Source organism: Kryptolebias marmoratus, linkage group LG22, assembly GCF_001649575.2.
Source record: "Kryptolebias marmoratus isolate JLee-2015 linkage group LG22, ASM164957v2, whole genome shotgun sequence".
Classification (NCBI taxonomy): Eukaryota; Metazoa; Chordata; class Actinopteri; order Cyprinodontiformes; family Rivulidae; genus Kryptolebias; species Kryptolebias marmoratus.
In genome coordinates, this window is record NC_051451.1 from 22551777 (window position 1) to 22574547 (window position 22771).

At 37.7% G+C, this 22771-nt stretch overlaps 1 protein-coding gene across 4 annotated transcripts in view; it reads right to left on the reverse strand.

The window, feature by feature from the left end:
• khdrbs2 (KH domain containing, RNA binding, signal transduction associated 2) overlaps positions 1–22771 on the reverse strand; it is a 77038-nt gene that overhangs the window by 25463 nt on the left and 28804 nt on the right. For all 4 annotated transcript variants that reach the window (XR_001808509.3, XR_001808510.3, XM_037973375.1 and 1 more), the window contains exons 3-6: positions 20207–20323; positions 14679–14825; positions 3858–3985; positions 1856–2039 (exon numbers count right to left, since the gene is read on the reverse strand). Coding sequence is in view for 2 of the 4 variants with exons in the window: in XM_037973375.1 (XP_037829303.1) it covers positions 1856–2039; positions 3858–3985; positions 14679–14825; positions 20207–20323 (576 nt within the window). In the remaining 2 variants the exon portion in view is untranslated. The remainder of the gene's footprint in view (positions 1–1855; positions 2040–3857; positions 3986–14678; positions 14826–20206; positions 20324–22771) is intronic.

The following is a 22771-nucleotide window of genomic DNA, read 5'->3' on the forward strand; positions in this document are numbered from 1 at the left end:
ACCCCCCGATTAGGAACCATTATGGACTTTTTCATGGTATCGTTTTTATGGAACACACTGACAGTTTGACAGTATCCATCAATCAATATCCTCTGGAGGAATGGCACAATACTTGTGGTATTTTTCTGCAGGAAAACACTGGCTGTATAAACAAAACTGGCTGCGGATTTATTATTGCACATTATTGTTGCGGGACCTTTGTGTAAAAATACTGAGAAGCACAGCATCTTTCCCACTCAATGCATGTAAAAAAATAAAATAAACAAACCCAGATCTTTGTAGGAAGCATCCTTAAAAGAAATTGTGTAATGTTGTAGAAAAAAATAGCAAAGTAAAGATATGAAGGAGGAGAACGTTGAGGACAAACTCATCTCTCCATAATCCCCTGGTCTCTGCGCTCCCAGCCTCCAATTACAAAGAGAAGAAATGCCTTGCTTTTCCGCAACTCAGGAATACACAGGCCCCTACATCAGGACTCAATTTGGTTTGGTAATGAGACCACGCTTGTGCATTTCCCCATGCAGACAGCCCAATCTTCAACTGCCTGCACACACGGGCCTTTTTATTTTTTTTTTCCTAGCAGGAAAGCTCTGAGGAAATAGACTGGTAAAAGTGTTGCCTTTTCTCATTTAGATGAAACTTAGAACACACCTCGTGTAAGTCTTCTCAAAATGACCTTGAGAAATTTCTCAGATCTCAGGACAAGGATGCTTTTAGTAGATATTTGAGTCCCTGAATTGTTTTTAGTGAAGTGAGAGAGTTTACCGACGACTAATCAAGGCACTCTAACCGCCCCTCTAGTTTGGGGATTCTCCCTTTGCATTTTAATAGTGCAACTATTCACACCACGGAGCTTTGTGGATTTGCGACTTTCTTGCACACGACGTTACCTCAGGGAGTCCTGTAGTGGCTGCTGCCACAGCACATGTAATATTTTCATCTTCACAGGATGCTTGTTTGCTTCCTCCAGAGAACCCCACTGATGTTTTGTGTTTTTCAATCAGCTACAAACAAATGTATTGTAGCTGCTAATTTTAGGCTTCCATTCAGTGGAGACCCAACACAGCACAACATAGCACCACAGGCTTCAATCAAGAAGTGAAAATTAGTTCAGACAAAGTTACCGAAAGTGACCAAATGCACATGGTGCTGATACATGATTTTCAAATAGTATTTACTATAGTGGCTCTCAAACACCCTCTGCCTAAAGCCCTTAACACACTTCTCCATTTGTTATGATTGCTAGGGGTTTGGGTTGGAGTTTTAATCTGTTTACTTGTTTTTGTTGAGGATCCTTGTTGTTGTGGTTTTGGTAAAGTTTTAGTTTTTGTGTGTCTGCTTAGTTTTCTGATTCATTTTGAAATTAAAGGCCTTGAAGGAATGCATATCCCCTGCCAACTTGCACACTAAAGTTTTAAACAAAGACCTCTTGCGACCTGTTAGCTCTCCGAGCATGTGTTTGGAATGACTCTCAGCTACTATCACACCAAAATCTGTAAAATTGACAGAGTTATAGCTTGTTTAAAATATATGTGGCAGGTAACAGAGTAACAACGTCAGCTTGATGGATTTTTTACTCTACTTATCCTTAGATGTAGTCTAATGTTATTGATAAAAATAAAACTTGATGCTGCCTTCTATAGATTATCCAATATTATTATGGAATGCACACTAAATATAATAAGTTGTAATAATTTCTTGCCTTTTCTTTTAAAACTCATGTCCCAATGAGTCCATCATCTCCATATAAACCAGCACTCATCCAGAGCACATCCAAAGGGATTAAACCAAGTCTGATTTCCACACACTTCTACCAGACTGACTTTCCCATTTGAGCAAAGAGGATTGGACTTACATAGTCGTCGTATGATTCGTGTGTGACTGCTAACAGTGGGGGCCTGTATCCGGCATTCGCTGCTGCCCCCCTGGCCCTGGGAGCTTTTGTGTCCCTCGTCAGAACGGTTGTGGGAAGTTTGCTGTGTGTTGGTGTTGCTGTCCCCCGAGGCGCTGCAGCACTCCTTCCTCCACCTCTGTGCCCTCTGGTAAAAAAAACAAAACAAGCACGACATCAATTGTGAATCTTGCCCCACAGCATTTCTCGAATAAATTGCAAGAATTTTAGTGGAAAAGTGGAATAAGGACATTAAAGAAATATTTTGAACTCTTCTTATCTTTTTGTATTTGCTGTCTGCTTCAGTCGATGGTTATCAAGAAGTAATAATTTTGCCCATGTCTGTGTGTGTTCTTTTGTCTGTAGCGTTAGCAAAAAACCTAGATCTACAGCTAATTACCTACCAGATTGTGCAACCTTAGCTAACACATAAATGGGTATAAGTGAGCCAATTCTACACATATTGAGCTAAAATCTGGTGTGGTCGTAACTTACAGTCATCCCCAACCCACACTGTGAAGGCTAACTGATTGTGTAAAATCTGATTTTAGAGTTTTGTCATTAACTATTACAGCCAACTCTGGCTGTTAGCAAAATATCTTGTGAACCACTGGATGAATTTTAATAAATCTCCCAGAAAGTAATGATTGGTTGTACATTTACAACTCATTAACTCATGGGGTCAACCCAAATCAAAATGACCACCACAGCAAATCGACCTTAGCCAACACAAAAATGACTATAATGCAGCCAATTTTTACAGATATTGAGCTAAAACCTGGCGCATCAGTACCTGAGAGTCATCCCAACACATTTTATGAGATCTTGTAATTTCACATGAAACTACACACAACGCCAGTTACAAGGTTTGACCAAAATGGCTACAACTCCATCCCATCTCAACATGAGATGATTTAGTTTAGGCAATAGGCATTCCTTCAATTAAAAAATCGATTTTAGGGGAAATGAAATACAAGGACTGAGGTAGATTTTGAATGTCGATGTGAAGAATAACGAGTGTCAATCTTTGCTCTGCAGAGAAGCTCATCTGATGCAACAGGGCTGTCTCAGGATAACTTAGCAGAGCAATATCTATGTTCGCCCAAGAATGCACACCTCAGGCTGCAGGCACACAGGTATAGAAAGTGATCCTGCATGCAGCAGAGAGGCCACGGGGCCAGGGCAGCTGTAGACTGTTTCCTTATTAGAAGTGTGACTGTCCAGCAGCTCTACCACAGGGACACTGCTGCAATGCAAGGGATGTAGCACTGCTACTTACGATTACAGTACACCTTTTTGTCCCCTCTGGCACATCCTTCTTCAGGTAGCAACCGATTGTGATCCAAAAATACAAACACTCAAAGGAGAATTTCTGGTGCATATTTTTCATGGAGCTTTACAGAAATTGCTTTTCGTTACAGCACGAAGAGAAAAATCTAGGTAAGGAAGTGGTGGTGGTGATTTAAAATTGAGAGCGACCCATGCTACTGCTGGATTTAGCTCATCTACAACACGCTACCTGAATTAGGCCAGGCTGTCATGGCACAATGTTCCTGCGTTCTCCTGAGGGACCGCCACGGCTCAGGTAGATTACGGACAATTCGCTTTAAAGGTGTTTCACACATGCAGCTGAATATGTGGATAAGTCAGTCAAATGTTCATATTCTGGTCCTGCCCGGATTCCCAAATCTCATTTGAGTCTTACAAACAGAAGAAATTTGACTCAAAAGGAAAGGAGAAAAAAAAGAAAAACTACTTTTTAGTACAAATAACATTAACACCAAGATGGAAACTCCAAGAGCAGAGATTTCACCATGGATGTGGGCATTTGGAGCTTTTATTAAAACAAAATTCAAATTTACCATCATAAACTCAAGCGTTTTAGTACAAATAAATATTTTAGCCTTTTGTTTCTCATGAGATTTTTAGTGTAACGTGAACTCGTCTCACTGAAGTTACTCTTTACCTTGTGGATAACGTGGTTGCTGCTCGGGGGCTCCTCCCCTGTGAGCTCCTGCCTCGGCTCGACTCGTCGGAGCCGTTCAACAAGGATAACTCCCTCAGCTGCTCTTGTCTGATCTCATCGTTGTAGTCCTGTGGAGATAAAATATGTGACTTAAAAAAAAGAAGAAATTAAGAACATTTGTCCTCTGACTGCAACAGATGGTTTCAACAGGAGCAAATGTAATTAAAATATAATAATCTTGGCATCACTACAGAACGCTTTGCCGGCTTTGTTTTTGTCTGTTACTTAATTATCTCATGGACCACTGTGCCAAAATTGTCTAAAAGTTTTAGAAGGTGATCATTAGCTATACATCTACAACCCATTAACTTTTGGAGTAAATCCATTTCAAGATGGCCACCACAGCTAATCATCATTAGCCAACACAAAAATGGCTCTAATTCAGTCAGTTTAACAAATATTGAGCTAAAATGTGAAGCAGTAGTAGTAGTAGATGCACCACATTATTTTCAAGGTTTGACCAAAATGGCTCCAACTCCTTTCTTAACATATAATGATCTAAGTCTAAAAGGTGGCGGGCGATATGCATTCAAAGAGCTCTAGGCCTTTAATTTGGTTACGAAGTGCACAGCGTTTAGAAGGGATCATTATTACTGTGGAAAAAATGTTTCTCAGAAAAAGAATAAATAAATGACAAAAAATAGTTTAACAAGTCATGAGAATAATTTCAGAGAACCAAAATCACAATTAGAATCCATAGAAGGTAAATTTAAAAATGATTTTACAAACTCAGTGCTGAGATAAAAAAAAAAAAGAAACAATGAAAAAAACAAGAATAAAGTCATAAATAAAATGCCAAAATGCAATTCCCCAAAGTTGTTGAAAGTATCAAGTTATTTATTTTTTATAAATATAATAAATAACTTGATGCTTTCAGCAACTTTGGGGAATTTTGTTATCTTGTGTTTCTGAACTGGTTCTGTTAACCTGCTATCAAATATGATGTGGATCATTGCGGAGCAGATAAGAAAGTGGACAAAGAGTATCCATTATCTCGTCACGGCTGGCAGATAAACAGGCTTATTTCCCAGGAACACTTAAACACGACCCAAAAGATTTGTGGAGGCAGAAACAGATTTCTCTTGCTGTCAGGGATTTTGACAAATACATTAGTAGATTTTGTTTGCTTTTCTTTCGCTTTCTCTCTCTCTCTGTCTGCCTAATGCCGGGCTGTGGGGGTGGGGTGATGTGAAATCATGAAAACTTTTAATGTGCTGCTAATCTAATACAGGTCACAGCTAGAAAATGTATTCACTCTCACAATTAGTTTTCACTTTAAGTTCTTATTATATCAGAAGCATTTCTCCTCTCTGTACGGCAGATCTATAAATTACATTGAGCTTCACTAAATTCTACAAATTAAATTAGACATTTTTTCTAATGTGAAAATAACATTTAAATCAGATTAGATCAGATTGAACAAAAATGAAGCAAAAAGTGTGTGCTGGATTGTTTTTTTAAATGAAAAAATATTGGATCAGGAAGAAAAATCATTGGAAAGTAATCACTGGATGTAAATCAACAACTGATTAAGTTTTAGAATTAACCCAATTCAAGATGACCGCCACAGCTAACTGTCTTTAGATAACACAAAGTATCTATAAGTCATTCAGTTTTACAGATATTGAGCTAAAGGTTGGCATGGTAGTAGCTGAGAGTCATCCTCAAACATACTCTGAGTGTCATAACTCCATTTCTTCTCATCATAAGATGATTGTAGTTTAAACCTCTGTCATAAAAGGTGGAGGGTGTTATGAATTCATTCAGGGAAAGCTAGGCTTTTAATTTTTTGTACGTTTTGTGTTTGCTGCACAGGAACCATACGATGAACAGCTTCCAGGCTTTCACGAAAAGAGGGGTAAAAAAATCAAGAAGTAGAGCTCCAAAACATTAGTCAAGCTGCACATGTGCTGCTCTTATTAATGCACCGCTCAGGCTGTGCGGGGCGACGTGTTGCTCTGAAGGGGACTGGCAGAGCTCTTAATTGGGAAGCTGGCAGCTCATTCAAAGGACAACAAACCAGCCAGAGCTTGTCAAAGTTGACTGTTGACAGAGGTGTTAGTATGAGTATACAGAGATAAACCCCATGCTGAGGCTTCTCAGGACAGACTGTTTGCTCGCTGTGATTAATTCTCACCATGCATGACCTTGTTCGTTCTCAACGCCCTTCACCAAGCTAGTTTGAGATTTTAGCAGGTCACCACATGAAATGTGCAGATACCAGTCACTCCTGGGTTTGGGCCTGTCAGGGCTGATATCATTTTTTGTTATGGTGCATTTTGTTGTCTTTTGTTTTCTCAGTAATTTGGGGCTGTTGTCTACAGAACTCTTTATTAGACAGTGGGTCTGTAAAAGTATTCAACCCCCAGATAATCTTGTTGTTTTGTTGTCTTACAACCTGGAATAAAACTGTATTTTAAATGAATGAAAGTAACAATTCAACAAAATATACCACACGTTAATGAAGTACAATGAGAGAAAAAAAAATCTTGTTTTTAATCATTTTAAATAATAAAAAACTTAAAAGTAGTTCAACCCCCTAAAGGCAGTGCTGTCGCCATCTTTTTACAGCATTAAGTCAAGAGATTGTCAGCTGGACTGAGTTCTGGGTTTTGATGGGGCCATTCCTGGACATTTAACCATTTGTCCTTAAACAAGTGAAGTGTTGCTTCAGGAGTGCTTAGAGTCATCGTCCTTCTGCAAGGTGAACTTCTGTCTCAGTCTCAAATCTCAAACACTTCTGTATATTTTGAGTCATCCATCTTTTCTTCAACTCTAACCAGTTTCCCAGTCCCTGCTGATGGAAAACATTGCCACAGCATGATGCTGCCATCAGCATGCTTCACTGTAGGGATGGTGTTATCAGCATGGTGAGAGGCAGATTTGCCTCAGAAATGATGCTCCCCTTGATGGCCTAAGAGTTCAAGTTTGGTCTCCTCTGACCACAACACCTTCTTAGACACGTTTGGGGAGAAAATTCCAAACAGTTTAGCGTTTTTTCTTTAACTGATGACTTCTTCTTTTGCTTAAAGCCCAGCTCTTTGCAGCTTCTAGTCCTATAGACAGATCCTCCCATATGCCGGCTCCATCAGGATTATTTCTGGTCACCTGGGTGTTTCTCTGATTAATGACCTCCTTACTTGGTATGTGAGTTTTTGTGGACAATCATCTCTTGACGGGTTTGCTGTGGTTCCATTTCCTATTAATAGATTTAATGGTGCTCTATGGGATGTACTTCCCTACAACTTTGTCTGTGACCTATGTGGAGAGTTTCTTAGTCTTCATGTTGTCTCTTGCTTGGTGGTAGACTCTGAGGTAGATTCTGGGGGCTGTTACAATATGCCCACATCGTTTGACAGGTTCAATCAAGTTTATTTGTACAGCACATTTCAGCACAAGGCAGTTCAATGTGCTTTACATCATCAGATTCAGATAATTTGGTACTTAGCTTGTCCACTGGTTGATTGTATTTAAACAACCGAGTGGCTTCTGAAGGTAATGGTTGGGACTTTAAAACAAAGGGTGTAAACACATATGCACGCACCCCTTTTCAGCTGTATGTTTTTTAGAATTATTTAAAACAAATTATTTTCTCCTTCATCAATCTTGAGTACTGTGTGTGTAGGTCCATTACCTAAACTAAAAATCCAATTAAGTTCGAGATTGTAAGGCAACAAAATAGAAAGAACACCAAGGAGGGTAAATACTTTTGCAACCCAGTGTACCGCTTCATTTTTACATGTATTTATGTGACTAAAATACATTTAAAAGGGGTCATCAATCTCAAGACTACGTTTCAAGAAATATTCTCAAGTCACCTTTTCTTTGAGACTTGCTATGTGATTTTACCAAATAAATATGTTTCTCCAAAAGTGTTTTACACTACAAACAATCCTTCACCCATTCAGCCAGACATTTGCACTCTGATGGTGGCAAGCTACATTGTAGCCACAGCTGCCCTGGGGCAGGCTGACAGAAGTGAGGCTGCCATTACACTGGCACCACCGAGCCCTCTGACCACCACCAGCAGGTAAGTCGGGTCAGGTGTCTTGCCCAAGGACACAACGGCTGAGACAGACGGAGCGGGGGCTTGAACCAGCAACCTTGGTTACAGGATGAACCCCTACCTCCTGAGCCACTGCCACCCCAGCAAATAACATCAATCTCCATTTCAATCCTTTGCTGAAAAGCTGTTATGATATTAAATTGATGTAGTCCCAGGCATAGTGCACTAATGCACAGAGTGGTTACGTTTGCTCTGCTGCCATTTGTCTTCTACAAAGGCTGAGCTGATGATTACAGCTGTCTGTCTTTCATGCTAGGCTAAAATTTATGTAACTAGTAGGAGAGGTAACATATGGGTAACAGAATATCCTAATAAATTTAGGCCTGATTTGTTTCCTTAAAATGGCAAAAACAGAGCCTTTGGCTGGTGCCTATCTTCAGCAGTCATTGTGTGAGAAGCAGGGTACACCATGAACAGGTATTATCTATTATTACAGAGGAGAATTCAGAAAACAACACGACAGACTGAGTGGATTTATAGGTACATAATATGTAAACACCTTTTAATTCCTTGGTCGGAGAAAAATGTCTTGGATTAGATGATTCGAGCAATCTTGTGATTTTTTCGAGAAAAAAAAAAGCTTTCAGACATGTCATGACTTGTGCAGAAAAGGCAGAAGAAATGGTGCGATTCTGTTTCCTCACATGGAGCTTGATGCATAAATTGGTGCGTTCACAGAAAAATGTGTGCCATTTCCTGCACACAAACCAGTATTTGCAAAGGAAGAATGTGCAATGAGAAAGTGAGCACCTCATGCATTATTTAGAGCACACATGCAGATGTTTTTTTAGAACAATTTGAGCCTCATTGGGTGAGGAAGAATTAAAAAAAAAAACGCATCAGAATTTAACAATAAACATATCAATTTTCACTGGGAATAGTGAAAGATTTTGATTAGTTTTTGTTCATTTCTTTCTGCTTAAACCCTCCTGCTTCCATTTGGCCTAAAATGAAGGCAATAAGCTGATCCAGCTGAGACCAGGTCTGACCTTCTTCCCCTACTTTTCACTCTTAGTCTGTAGCACACCCATCAGAATCCTGTTTGCATTCATCCTATCCTTTCTGAAGCACTTGCATTAAGATTTTGCTTCACAGCAGCTTTCCAGCCTCCTGTTAAGATGAATCTTTTCAGTGCTGTACTCCTCAGCGAGCAGTGCATTCATTTTCTGTTCAAGACTTAATGAATTAGAAGAAGCACTAATTATGCGTCTACAATCCTAATTGGAATATTTTAGACTTAAACACAAGAAATGCCCATAAACCACATAAAATATTTTTTTGTATCTAATTAAATGGAATATACAACCCTAGATGACTTAATTTTCTGCCTTTAAATTCAGACAAGACAGATGTAGTGGATTTTGGACCTGAGAATCTTATGAACAAACTTTGCAGCCTTTCACTTCCACTGAATAGCAATCACTTGGCCTCCAGTACTACTAAAAAAAAAAAAAACCTTTGTGTGATTTTTGGCTGGGAAATGTCTTTTTACTTCCATAATAAAAATGTTAACAGGACCGCTTTTTTCCACCTGTGCAATATTTCTAAAATTATGAATATCTTGTCCCAAAATGATGCAGAAAAACTGCACTGTGCATTTATCTCTTTCAGGCTGGACTATTGTAATTCTTTATTATCAGGATGTCTAAAAAAACTCTCTCTACAAAGTCTTCATTTGATCCAAAATGCTGCTGCTAGAATTCTGATGTGTTAAAAGGAGAGATCTTATTTTTTCAATTGTAGCTTCTTTCCATTGGCTCCCTGTAAAATTTAGAACAGAATTTAAAATCTTGCTTCTTGTCAGAAGGCGGGGAGATGGCAACGAACCCAGAACGCAGACTCATGATGTAAAATAATGAAAACTAATTTATTAACTTAAATAAACAGACAAAAACAAAAGGGCTGACGAGGCAGCAAAACTAACAATAACAAAATCCAAAAACTAGATGCAAGGCAAGACATGGCATGGCAAAGAGCAGACAAAGCAGAATGATCCAGTCATGTGTGAGAGAAAATGACCAGGTTATATGCACAGGGGATAATTATGGGAAGTGGGCACAGGTGAGTGATTACAATGACTTACAGGTGGAGATGGGCGTGGCAGATAATCGGGCAAAAGAGTGACTGGGGAGGAGTGAATAGTGACAGCAAACATGAACAGGAAAAACTAAACTGAAACAAGACAATAATCAAAACAACAAACTGAAAATACCAAAACTATGACACTTCTAACATAAAAAGCTCTCAACAACCAAGCTCCATCTTATATTAAAGATCTTATTGTTTCATGGTTTTATAACAGAGCTCTTCACTCTCAGACTGCAGGTTTATTTGTGGTTCCTGGAACGGGAGGCAGAGCTTTCAGTTCTCAGGCTCTTTTCTTGTGGAAATAACTTCCAGTCTCTGTCCATGAGGCTGACACCTTGTCTTCTCTTAAGACCAGCCTTAAATGTTCCTGTTTGATATATCCTATAGTTAGGGTTGGCTTGGGTTTCCTGAGCTCTCTCTTAGTTATGCTGCTATAGTCTTAGACTGCTGGAGGACAAACTGACTGCTGCTGTCTGTATTCTCTCCACTCCCCATGTTTGTAATTGTTGCTGCCGTTAACATGTGTTTGTCTTTGTTTTTCTTCCCATATAATCCACATCTGGACCAGTCCTTCTGTGTGTGCCTGCGTCTCTTTTCTGTCCTCTCAAACCCCAGCTGGTCAAGACAAATGGCCACCCACCCTGAGATTGGTTCTGCTGGAGGTTTCTTCCTGTTAAAACAGATTTGTTTGTTTTTTTCCATTGTGAAGTGAAGATTCAACTCAATCTGCTAACTTCCTTAGATGGACAACTTTTTACTAACTGGTATAATGTGCTGTATGTAATTGTACTGGATTAGAATTGGATTTAATTGACTGTAATTAGATTTGAATCTGGATCTGTTTTGAACTAAATTTGGACTTATTATTTTTGTGTACAGTGCCCTGGGATGACTGTACTTGGTGCTTTAAAAATCAACTGAATGGAACTGCAATGGATTTCTCTTTATGTGTAGTCGAAGTGAGCTCTGTGGGAGTTCAGTGAGAAGAGGGTTTATCTAAATTAAAGGAGTAAACTGATTATTTTCAGACACAATATGGACAAAGCACCTAAATTGATATTAGAAAAAAATTGAAGCACATTTGAGATTTTTTTGTTTGTTTATAAACCGATAAAACAGCAAAAGGGGAGAAGGAAGTGAGTGAGTTATTTATTCTGCTCTAACACAAACTTCGATTCTTAGCTGCAACCAGCAGCTTCTTTTGTAGCATTGTGGGAGTTTGCTTCACCTTCCTGTGATTCTGTCTACTGCATCGTGTTGAGTTTAGTTTGGTTTCTGAAGCATAATGTCACACCAGCAGGGGTATAGAGAATGCTGGAGCAGTGGGGGGTTTTTCCTCAGGGGATAACCAGATCAAATCTTTCATGTCTGTGGCAAGATTGTGAATTGAGTCCATGTTTTCTCCAGTCTAAACTTTCCATTTAGTTTCATATTTATTCAACAATATTGTACTTTAAAGGGCAGCCGAATTGCTCAGTATTAGAAACAAAAAGGTATATTGATTCAGCTAAATTATAAATATTGTATTTCTTGTTTTTAAGCCTGGTACTTATTAACAATAAACTGTTTAGTTGGGTGTTCGAGTGTGTTTTGTCGGTGGCAGCTTCAAGCATAAATCAGGAGAGACAAGCACTTTTTTTTTCATTTTGTGTCTTTATATAGAGTACGTACGCACAACAGTTGCTAAGTAATTTCCTGTCAGCTTGGCTTTTACACAACTCTTAATGCATAGAACGCCAATAAAACAACAACAACAAAAAACCAGCAGGACATCATTTCCAGTCTTCATCAGAGTTGAGAAACATCTGTCGCTATAGATACTGACAGATGCCTGTTGTGTTACACTATGTGCAGTTAATTTGCAAATCCATACTGTCCTTGCTGCTGTGAGCAAGTGCTATAAAATGGCAGGTATGATCTTTATTGCCTGCAAAGGCGGACTATAATGTTTTGTCCGTGTCTGTGATCAAAAAATCTCATGAAAATTTAATGAAGCTCGCTGAAAGTAAACATGCATCTACATCTGATAATTTTTTGTTGTTAGCTCAATTCAAAATGGTTGCCACAGCCAACTGACCTTAAAAAACACAAAAATGGCCATAAGTCAATTAATTCTGCAGATATTTAGCTAGAATTTCCTGTGGTAGTAGCTGATAGTCATCCAGAGCACAAACTCTGAGAGGGACGTTTTGCATGACATTGCATTCATTATTTAAAGGTTTGACCAAAATGGTTATTTTTCCATAATTTGTCCACACAAGATGATCTTAGTCTAAACTATGAAAGGCAGTGGGTCAGATGCATTTCTTTAAGGAATGATAGGCCTTTAATTCCTTTCAGTGTTTAATCAATATATAGAAAGCGCAAGTTAAATTTGGGAACTATGACGACTAAATTAAAATAATTGAACTAAATGTTCTGGGCTTTTGTTTTATTAACAGTGAAATGGCCATCCATCTATACACAAAGAAATGTTTAATTAAGTAGCTCCACAAAGTTGAAAAGTTACTAATACTCGCTGCTTTTGGGTTGGATTAGCATTTATAACAATAAACTAAGACAGAAAAGAGTTTTGTCATTCATAACCGCAGCAACTTCTCCTGCACAGCAATGATTTTCTGTCACTTTATAAAATATTGGTGATTTGGTTCCATCCCAGTAATTCTGCATCATTAGTTCTGCTGGCAGATCACAAAGGATTCAAACTGTTTATGCTTATTGAATGGATGCATGTATTTAAAAGAAATGTATTACAGCCAGCTCTCTCCGTGTATTCTAATTAGGAGATGTGGCAGCAATTTCTACGAGAATAACTTGGAATACAACAGCTCATTTTTTCCCCCAAAACGATTGCAATAAAGCAAATACAGACATTCTGTCAGCACCGTTCTAGCATTCTTGAACAAACAAAAAATAATGTTGCAATTCATTACAAATAAATCATTTCAATAGTTCATTTATTGATTTATGTTTAGAAAAAAAATTGCCTTAAGAAAAAAATAGCCCCCCTTTTTTATTTGAACAGGTGGCAAGCTCATGAGGCAGAATTTGGACGAGAACAAATGGGGATACATAAATAAAATTACAATTCTGAGCATGTTTTACTCAGTTTTGGAAAAGAATAATTTTGCAAAACAATTTTTAAAAACATGTTAACACTTTGAGTAAATGCTGAGTCCACTCAACACAGTTTTGTACAAACCAACTGTTTTTTTGTAAAGCAAAACTTTAAATACAATGTTTTAGCACATGACTAACAGATTCAAATCAAATGTGAGGAGGTAGTGCTGCGTTCAGACAAAAACGAACTGAATTTAAAGGTGTCATTGTCACCATCCTTTATTTTTTCAATGTTTAAACACTGAATTTAAACCTGTTAATAGCCAGGAAACAGTTAAATGAATAGCTTTCAGGTGTGACTTCTTATTAAATATCATATATAAAAGGCATTTTTCACATTAAGAGAAGATTACCACCATAATACAACAACAAAAAAAAAGATATGATGATTTGTAAATCATCTATCAAGAGTGGGCTACAAAACAACATTTAATAATTACTTAATTACTTATCATTTAATAATCCCCAAATTTTTAAACAACAATTTAAAAGATTTGTTAGTGCTTGACGTACATGTTGGGGATGACTCTCAGCTACTACCAAACTAAAGTTTACCTCAATATCTGTAAAATTGATTTATTTGCTTTTTTTGTGTCGATTAGCTGTAGGGGGCATCTTAAATCGAGTTGATACTAAAGTTTAATCAGTTGCAGACATGATTACTTTGTGTTTTTTATTAAAGTCCATCCAGTGGTTCAAGATATATTTACCAACAGACAAAAAAACACACAGACACAAGCAATTACATGGTCGCCTACCTTTCATTAGTTATATTTTTTAAATTATGAAAGAATAGAAACTCTAAGCTGATCTGCATATAAAAAAGTATAACTTATTTTGGTGTATTTTCAATTAAATAGGGGATTTAAATAATTTGCAAATCATTACATTTTGTTTTAATTGACATTACACATATCATCCAAACGTCTTCAGAAAGAGCTTCTAATCCTGTACTAATTTGTTTTTTGGCACTCGGTGTTAAAGTAAATTGTGTTTGGTTTTGCTCAGCGCAGTTGCAGCATCACTCTCCTTCTGCAGTGTGCATACAGAATGTTGGCCCGTATAGGAAAATGCGTGAACTACATAAAGTAGACCCATCCAGTACAACTCCTCTATTAGGCTTGTCACATTTGCAAAGCTTGATTAATATTTACAGCTTAGACTCAGCAAGAGTACACAACATGCACACTAATTATTGCAAAGTTCTTTAGGCTGTAAGTTGCTGGAGTCTTGCAAGTTGTTTCATACTGCATTTTAATTGCAGAATAAATTAATTCCCCTTTGTAACAAAGGCCGCACAGTGTAGAGCAGCGCAGATAAACTTCACATTCATATCTTCTTCTTGTGTCAACAAAACCCCGGATTTTTCAAACCGAGCAGAAACTAATAAGCCTGGTGCAGAAATGATCAAGTCAGCAGTAATGACTCCTGTTCTTTATGGTATTGGAATAAAAATGAGAGAAAATCAGGTAAAGTTATAAACTCACTGGAACAAGGAATTTTTTAATTTCCTCCAAGGCGTGACTCATTCGGGAATAGGCCTCTCCTGGTGGAGCGAAGACTTCAATTAAAACGTGGAGATCATTACTCAGATGGGCATATTTGGCCTCCCCACTCTTTCGTAACTCTTCTTCCTGTAAAGATAAAAACTTATCTATTAAACAGAACCAGTCAAAATTTTAAATACGTATTTTAAAACAACACAAATTGTTTCTTACATCACCAACTCTACACTTACATTGAAACAGATTACAAACAGACTACAACTTCATTTAAAGTTACACGTAGACGAACACTTGATATTCAGACTTTTAATCGCTGACATGAACAATTTTTATCAATAGTTTTGCATTTAATTTTGCTGTGTAGCAATCTCAAGTGTTAACAAAAATGCCAGATTTAAACTATGTGATGCTCCTATGGTCTAATCTGTTCTTTAAATAAAATGGTAATTTTCAATTTGCTGGAAGTTGTAGCAGTGATTAGCTTACTGTTTTAGTAAGAAATGAACAAAACTCCAGCTAAAAATGGGCTATATTTGTTCACATTAACATATATCTGCATTTTGAGTCCTTAAAAGTAAAAAAAAAAAACGTTGGAATGTGACATTCATGACATTAAATAACAAACGTTCATATGGATAAGAATCAAATTGGGAGCCTACAAGAAATGAGACACAATACATATGACTGAAAATAACCCAAAAAGTATGACTCCTAGTCTAAATATTTTTTAGATTTCACAGTGAAGTGAAAATGTCAGATTGCACTTTTCCCCCTCCTTTTATGACGAGCAGTTTTTCACTGCAAACGCAGCAGAAAATAACCACTTTAAAAAATATCTGGAGTAGGGTGAATGGGGCCGTGGACATTCATACTGAAACCTACAAGCATTTATGCTTTCCTCTCAAGACAAAAAGGCATTTTAGAGATCACTACATTCATCACCAGGGAAAGGACTTGGAGTACACACAAAAACGTCCTGGAAAGATTTATGGCTTTCCCCTTTCCATACACAAAAATAACTTAATGTATAGAAACTAATTCATTTATCAGACAAAATATATAAATAACAGGCATCTTTGTAATGTCATAGATCCAGTCAACAGAAATGTTGTTTGTGAATGCTTTATCAATACAGAAACTTGAGTTGGTTCATGATGCACATTTAATATGAACAGACATCTTTCGACTCAGGTTTAGCAGATGTGCAAGTCATCTTTGTTCTCACTCAGGATAATAACAAGTCTCATAAAATAGAAAATCAATAGTGTGTCACACCCACTGAGAGTTGCTCAGGTGTGCGCTCAGCAAAAAGGCAGATATCTACAGAGGAGGCGGTGGCTACAAAAAGTCAATGAAAGGCTAAGGGGGGCACAGCTGGAGTAACGGCTCACTGATTAGCAGATGGGAAACAGGTGCGCAGAGGCTGAGCCATTCTGAGACCACCTGGAGGACAGGTGAGGTGTTCAAAGTTACCAAAATGAAACAACGGGTAAACTGAAAGGCTTTTTAAAAAGGCGCAAACAAAGTTTCAGGCCAAAAATAGTCAATGTTTTATAAAGAAGGAAGTTAAATGATGCAGAAATCAACATAGATAAAACTATAACAAAAGATGTATTAAAATAAAAAATACATGGTTTTCATAGCATTTTTATTAAATTAAAAATAAAATAATGTGGAAACAAAACAGTAGTTTGTGTAGTAGTTAGAATGTTTCTGTTTTGTGTTTCAACAACTAACATTGTACAGCTGTGACATGCTCTATATACCTTTAAAGTTAGTTCCTAGTGTGGTATTTATACAGCAAACAGTGGGCGGATGAAAGCAGTGAGTTCTGCTAATAAAAGGTTAAAGATCTGCAGCTAGGAGACAGCGCTAAGTGTGTAAAATCATTCCACATGCAGCAAATAATTGCAGATTATTTCAGACCTTGAGGGGAGACATTTGGTCAGTTTGAGCAATTTACTGGTCAGTGGCCGACCATTAACTTGTCGTCATTCATTAGCGGCTTTACTTTAGGACAAAATCTTGGCAACTGCAAGGAGAAATGGAAGCTCTCATCCATCAGTCAGTCTAGGAATTCAGACTTTTGTCTGTGCATCACAGATGTGTTTCCTGCTCTATGGGAGAAGTCTTTAATTAAACAGTGTCCCCAGGGTTTCAGCAGGCTTCACATACTCTGTCAGGTCACTATAGATTAGATCAAAACATGCATGTTAACTGTGTCTGTGGATTTCTCTTTTGTGTCTGAGAGCTTTGTGTTTCAGCTCTGTGAACATCATGTTAACTAGATTATTACTTCTGCCTTCATTACACCATGTGACAGATGAGCTTTTCTGATGCAAAATGAACAAATCTGAAATATCACACTACAGCTGGATTGATGGAACCTCTTGGGGAACTGGAGAAGGCTGCAGAAATAAGTGTTGACAATGTGTTTTTGCACGTAATTGGACTTTGGCTGTGTGTGTTTGATTCTACCGTATGGCCAGCTGCCCTAACTGGCGGCGTGCCTTTCATCCATGACCTCTGGGTGTCATTCTCATCACAGAATCCTCCAGACTTACTCAGATGGTACACAAAATCAATATCACAAGCAGAAAAGACCTAAATCAGAACAGTATGTTGCCATTGTTGTCGGAGTCAAATGTTAGGAGTGCTGTTGTCTGAAGTAAAGGCTGAACAAACACAGGATGTGTCTCCTTAACCCTGAATTTGCTTATAGGTGATACTCAAATGCAGGAGGTAAAAGAAGAATAATTAAATAATAAAAAGTTGTACTGTCATGTGAACTTTTTATCTTCCTTTAATAATTGAACAAAATAAAAATACAAGTTGATAACACACAGATAAAGTAATAAACCCACTGAAAAGGCTTCTAAGACAGACGATATAAGATATCTCAGTGCTTTCAATTGATGTCATAAAGAAGATTAATTTCTGATTACAATGCAGCTCAATTAGCGAAGGATGTTTGGTTTAATAATGCTGAGTTGTCCAAATGCTGTTGCTGTAAGCCTGCTAATAAGCCTCTGAACTCTTCTGGATGTTTCTGTTTCCAGAATAATCTTTATTATGTGAAACTTAAACCTGTGCTAGCTACTAAAAATGTTAAAAAACAAAAACGTTTTGATGAAACTTTAGGTCGGGGGTGTCCAACCCTGGTCATTGAGGGCCACTATCCTGCATGTTTTACTTGTTTCTCTGCTCCAACACACCTGATTCAGTGGGTAAATGACCTCTTCATGTTCTGCAGAAGCCTGTTGATCACACAGTGATTTATATCAGGTGTGTTGGAGCAGAGAAACAATTAAAACATGCAGGATAGTGGCCATCCAGGACCAGGGTTGGCCATCCCTGCTTTAGATCCTCAGTGGCAAAGCTCGGTGTATTTTTGATCAATATCTTGATGCAGAGTAAATATTTAGCATTTATATATTAATATAGGTAATATTTATTGGCATCAATTTACCTAAATCCAGCTGTTTAGACATGCATTGTCCCTCAACCGTGTCTTACCCCATCAATATTTATTTATCATAGAGTCAACAGCCATGCAAACACATTCACATTTAAAACTGATTTACATTGATTCACAAATAACATGCTTGTTTTTGTACTGTGGAAGGAAGTTTTGTGTATCTTGAGCAGGAGAACATGCAAACTCCACACAGTGAAAGCTCTGTTTAACACACCGGCCTGGCATTCATCCACACGTTTCATTTTGTCCAGCAAGAAAGAGACATACCACTTTTAACTTCTAACTTGAATGTTTGTTGTGAAAGAAAAGCAGCAGTGAATTACAGTGAAGGGTAAGAGATGTTTGAGTGTCTGAGAACCCGAACTCCTGTAAATTAGCTGTTTGGGTTCTCAGACACAGTAAATTATTAATACTCAAATTTAACTTACCGGCCATATTTGTTTAAAATAAAATTGATAACTCATTCAGTTACACTCCAGTCACAGAGGAGCGTCATGAAGTTTTAATCAGAAAAGGTGGAGATTATGAAGAAGCTGAAAAATCACTTTGGAAGAGCCTTTACTGTATTATTGATCTTGTAAAGATATACAGCAGAAAATGACCCGCTGGATCATTTATTACTGTGATAAAGTTGAGCGCCTTTAAATTTTTATCTTTGTTGGTTTCCACTGGATGTTTATTAAGAACTAAGCTGTAGAAAACTGTACATGATGCATTTAAAATAAATATATGAAGACAAAAAAATGACATTTACATGTTTGAAGTGAGAGTAAGAGAGTTTTGATGACATTATGAACTGTTCATCACAATAACAGAGACATTTTAAAGCATCTGTTAGGAGTTGTGTTCCCGATTAAGTTAAATCTAATATTCCCACTTTAAAGTTTCCCAGTGCAAAGTATGAAATCAAACATAAAAAAGGTTATCCTGAATTCTATGAAATGGTTCAGATTAAAAGAGTATACAGTAGTTTTCCAGATACAGTGAAATATAAAGCTGAACTGCGGGTCCACACTCAATGTACACAAAGCACTTGGCTGATTCCCCCAATAATCTGGTGGAAGTTTTAGTCACATGATTGACCAACGATAGATTAGCCGTCGTCTGTGTAGGTAAACACATTGACTGGTGAGGTAAATGTTGGACCTATGACTTTGCAATGAGTACCTTTAAGCTCTGTTCCTCTATCAACTCTTATTTGGTTTTATGTTTTATCTGATTATGTTCAAGAGCTGCTCAATGATTACATCCATCTGCAGCTAAAGTGTGCACGGACTTTTAAAACTTTAGTTTTTACTGCAAACAAGAACATTAAAAGTGAAGGAACACTATAGTTGCACTAGAAAAATTATCGTTATAAGGTATAAAGCTTCTTAAAACTGAGGGTAGCTGTTAAGCTGTTAATACAGGCGAGAGTCTCCTTCCATACTGTCACACTGTCTTCAAGCTGTCATTTAAGTGTTGGTTTTTGTAAAAAGAAAATATCAATTACAGCCACTCTAAAGTCCTCCTAAAAGCCCCCTTATTATTCTCTCTCACCATGCCTTCTTCTAATGAATTGAGGCTCTGGTTTCACCAAAGACGTGGGAAGGCTGCATGTCTTTTGTCATGTCAAGGTGTCTGAATCAGAGGCTACAGTAATAATAGCGGTGTAACTCTATAGCAGCAGTCTGAGACATGTTGTAAGTGTGAAAGCAGACCCACAAGGCTCTCTGTGAACACGCTTAAATACGTTTGGCCCCTGGGGACCACGAGTCACTGGGATAAATGAGTCTGGCAAAGAGATTCATTACTTTGCATTCATAATTGACTATTACAGGATATGCTAATACACAACAAACAGGAAAAAAGTCAAATTTTTGCTTACACAAGTTTGCAAAGTCTAAGCTATTAATTCCAGTTTGAGTGCCATTCATCTCTGTTATGGATTCGACTCTGCTTTGGTGGAATTTAAAGCACTTTTGTTTCTGTAAATATTCCTCTTAGAGCAGCCAAACAGCCACATTTCAGCACAAATCAATACGTGTCTTACCTTCTCTTTATCCCTCATGGACCCTTTGCCAAGGATGGACATCTTCACTCCCGTCTCCTCTTGTAATCTTTTCATAGAATTCCCCCGTGGGCCCAGCAGCTTCCCTACAAAGTTAAACTGTGACACGAGAGAGAATGAAAAAAAAAGAAAAAAAAAAGGGAATCAGACGGCTTATCAGCGCTTCGGACATATGTGAGCAGAGCACAAACGTTGGAAAAACCCTGATATGTGTTTGACGACAAATGTCACTGAAGGAGTCTCTTTATGTGCCGGATGTAAAAGGAATTTGATCTATTCAGAGAAAAGGTTAAGCATAAAAGATGTTTGCTGTCTATTAGTCATATTTTATCAATATAATCTCACATTCCATTAACCATTCATCATGAAGGGGAAAAAGCTGTAATGTAGCCTGTAATAAATCAATATCATTTTGCTCTTGTGTGCGTAGCGCACTAAAGGTGAATGTGATTCTCATTTGCGGTCCGGGGTGACATATGTGTCTATTCCTCGCTTGAACTGAGCTCTCGCTGGTGATGTATCTTATCTGCGTTCGCCATCCTTGTTGGGCTGTAGACAAAAAAAAAAAAAAAAGAAAAAAAGAAAAGGGAGCATGGACTCAAACCAATAACGTTCCTGAAACAGTTTCAGAGGTCAGCGCTGAGATAAAGTCAGAAATAATGAGTTTCTTCCCAGTGGGAAATTAAGTAATACTATCCAGATGACAAACCATCAGATTCAAGCCTCGAGGCTCTGACTATCATTTTCCTCTCACTGTGCTCCAGCTCGTGTTCATATTGGGAAAAGAATGGGTCCAGGGTGCTGCTGGCACCACACTGCTAAGATTAGCAGTGATTAATTTAAGAGTTTAAATGCACAACATCACTACCGTCAAATGTGTATTTCCTGAGAAACATCTGAGCAGAGGAAAGAAAAGACCCAACTACAACAAACATGAAGAATATTTCTACTATATTAAACCCAGTAATTAAACTTCAGAAAAGAGCCATCAGATCAATACCTGAAGCCTCTTATAATGAACATACAAATAATCTTTTTATACACTTCAGACCTTTATAACTTACAGATATTGTGTTTTAAAAACAATGGAAATCAGCCTTCCAAGTTTTATTGAGTTGAAAACTAAGAAGCAGTATTAAAGTTTGAAAAAGACTTCATAAAAAGTTCTATAAAGTCTAAGATCTAAGTCATTTAAAGGCCTAACATTCTTTGAAGGAATCACATAAGATCATCTTATGATGAGAAACTACATAGTTATAGTCATTTTGGTTAAACCTTTAAAATAACATTATGCACAATCTCATACGATAATGTGATATCTTGCATGATCTGTTAGCACTCGGACTATGTGTTGTGAATGAGTGTCAGCTGCTGCCACTCCAAATTTTCGCTCAAAATCTGTGAAATTCAGTGATTCAGCCATTTTTGTGATTGGGAAAGTTGATTAGCTGTGGTGGCCATCTTGAATTAGGTTGACTCCAACAGTTAATCCATTGTAGGTGTATGTGTAATAACTGCTTTCTGAGTTTCGTTAAAATCTGTACAGTGGTTGATGAGCTAACAGACAAACAAGAGTTGACTCCAACAGTTATTATCAGGGTTTTAAGAACCGATTTCACACAATGTGTTGCACTCAGATTATATGTTGGGGACTCAGCTACTACCACATCAGATTTTAGCTCAACATCTAAAACACTGACAGAGTTACACCCAGTTTTTTTGTTTTCTAAGGTCATTTGTCTGTTGATTCTAATGGTTAATGGTAAAGCTCTCACATCATCAATTAGTGATCAGAGTATAAGTTAAGGATCGGTCTCAGCTACAAACTTTAGCTCAGTATCAGTAAAATTGACTGAGTTACAGCCACCTTTGGTTGAGATAAATTTGCTGTGGCAACCATCTTGAATGTAACTGACTCCAAAAAATATAATCAGTTGATCTGTAACCAACATTTACTTTCTGAAAGTTTCATTAAAATCCATTCACTGATTAACAAGATATTGCAAACAATACAGACAAACGAGCACAAAAACAGACAAAAACAACATTGCTCCGCCTTCGTCTTCGGGCAGTAATGAACATAAAGACTACTTCTGCTATCTTAAAACTGTAATTGGTCTTTTTCAAATGCTTGCTTTCTGATGAGATTATAAAAAGTCCACCTCTGGAGTGGAACAGGTGGTCAGCCGCCCACATCAACACTATGGCTAACCCTTAAATGATATTAACCTTTGCAGAATGCAGCCTCTCCCACTGTGGCTGAGCAGCTAATAACTTACTGCCAGCTGTGTGAAGCTGCTGCAGCTCCAATAACTGCACACTCAGCTCCTTTCATCAACATCATTAACATCACAAGTGAATGCTGCAACCAGGAGAGTGAGGCATCAAGGGATAAAACTGATTAAATTTAAAAAAGAAAAAAAAGAAGAAGAAGAAAGGAAAAAGGAAAGCATCCCTACTGTCCTTGCCTGTCCTCTGATCTGAGCGATTAAGGCACCTTTGTGGACGCCTTTTCTTCACAGGAAGTTGCTGTGACAGGACGATCCT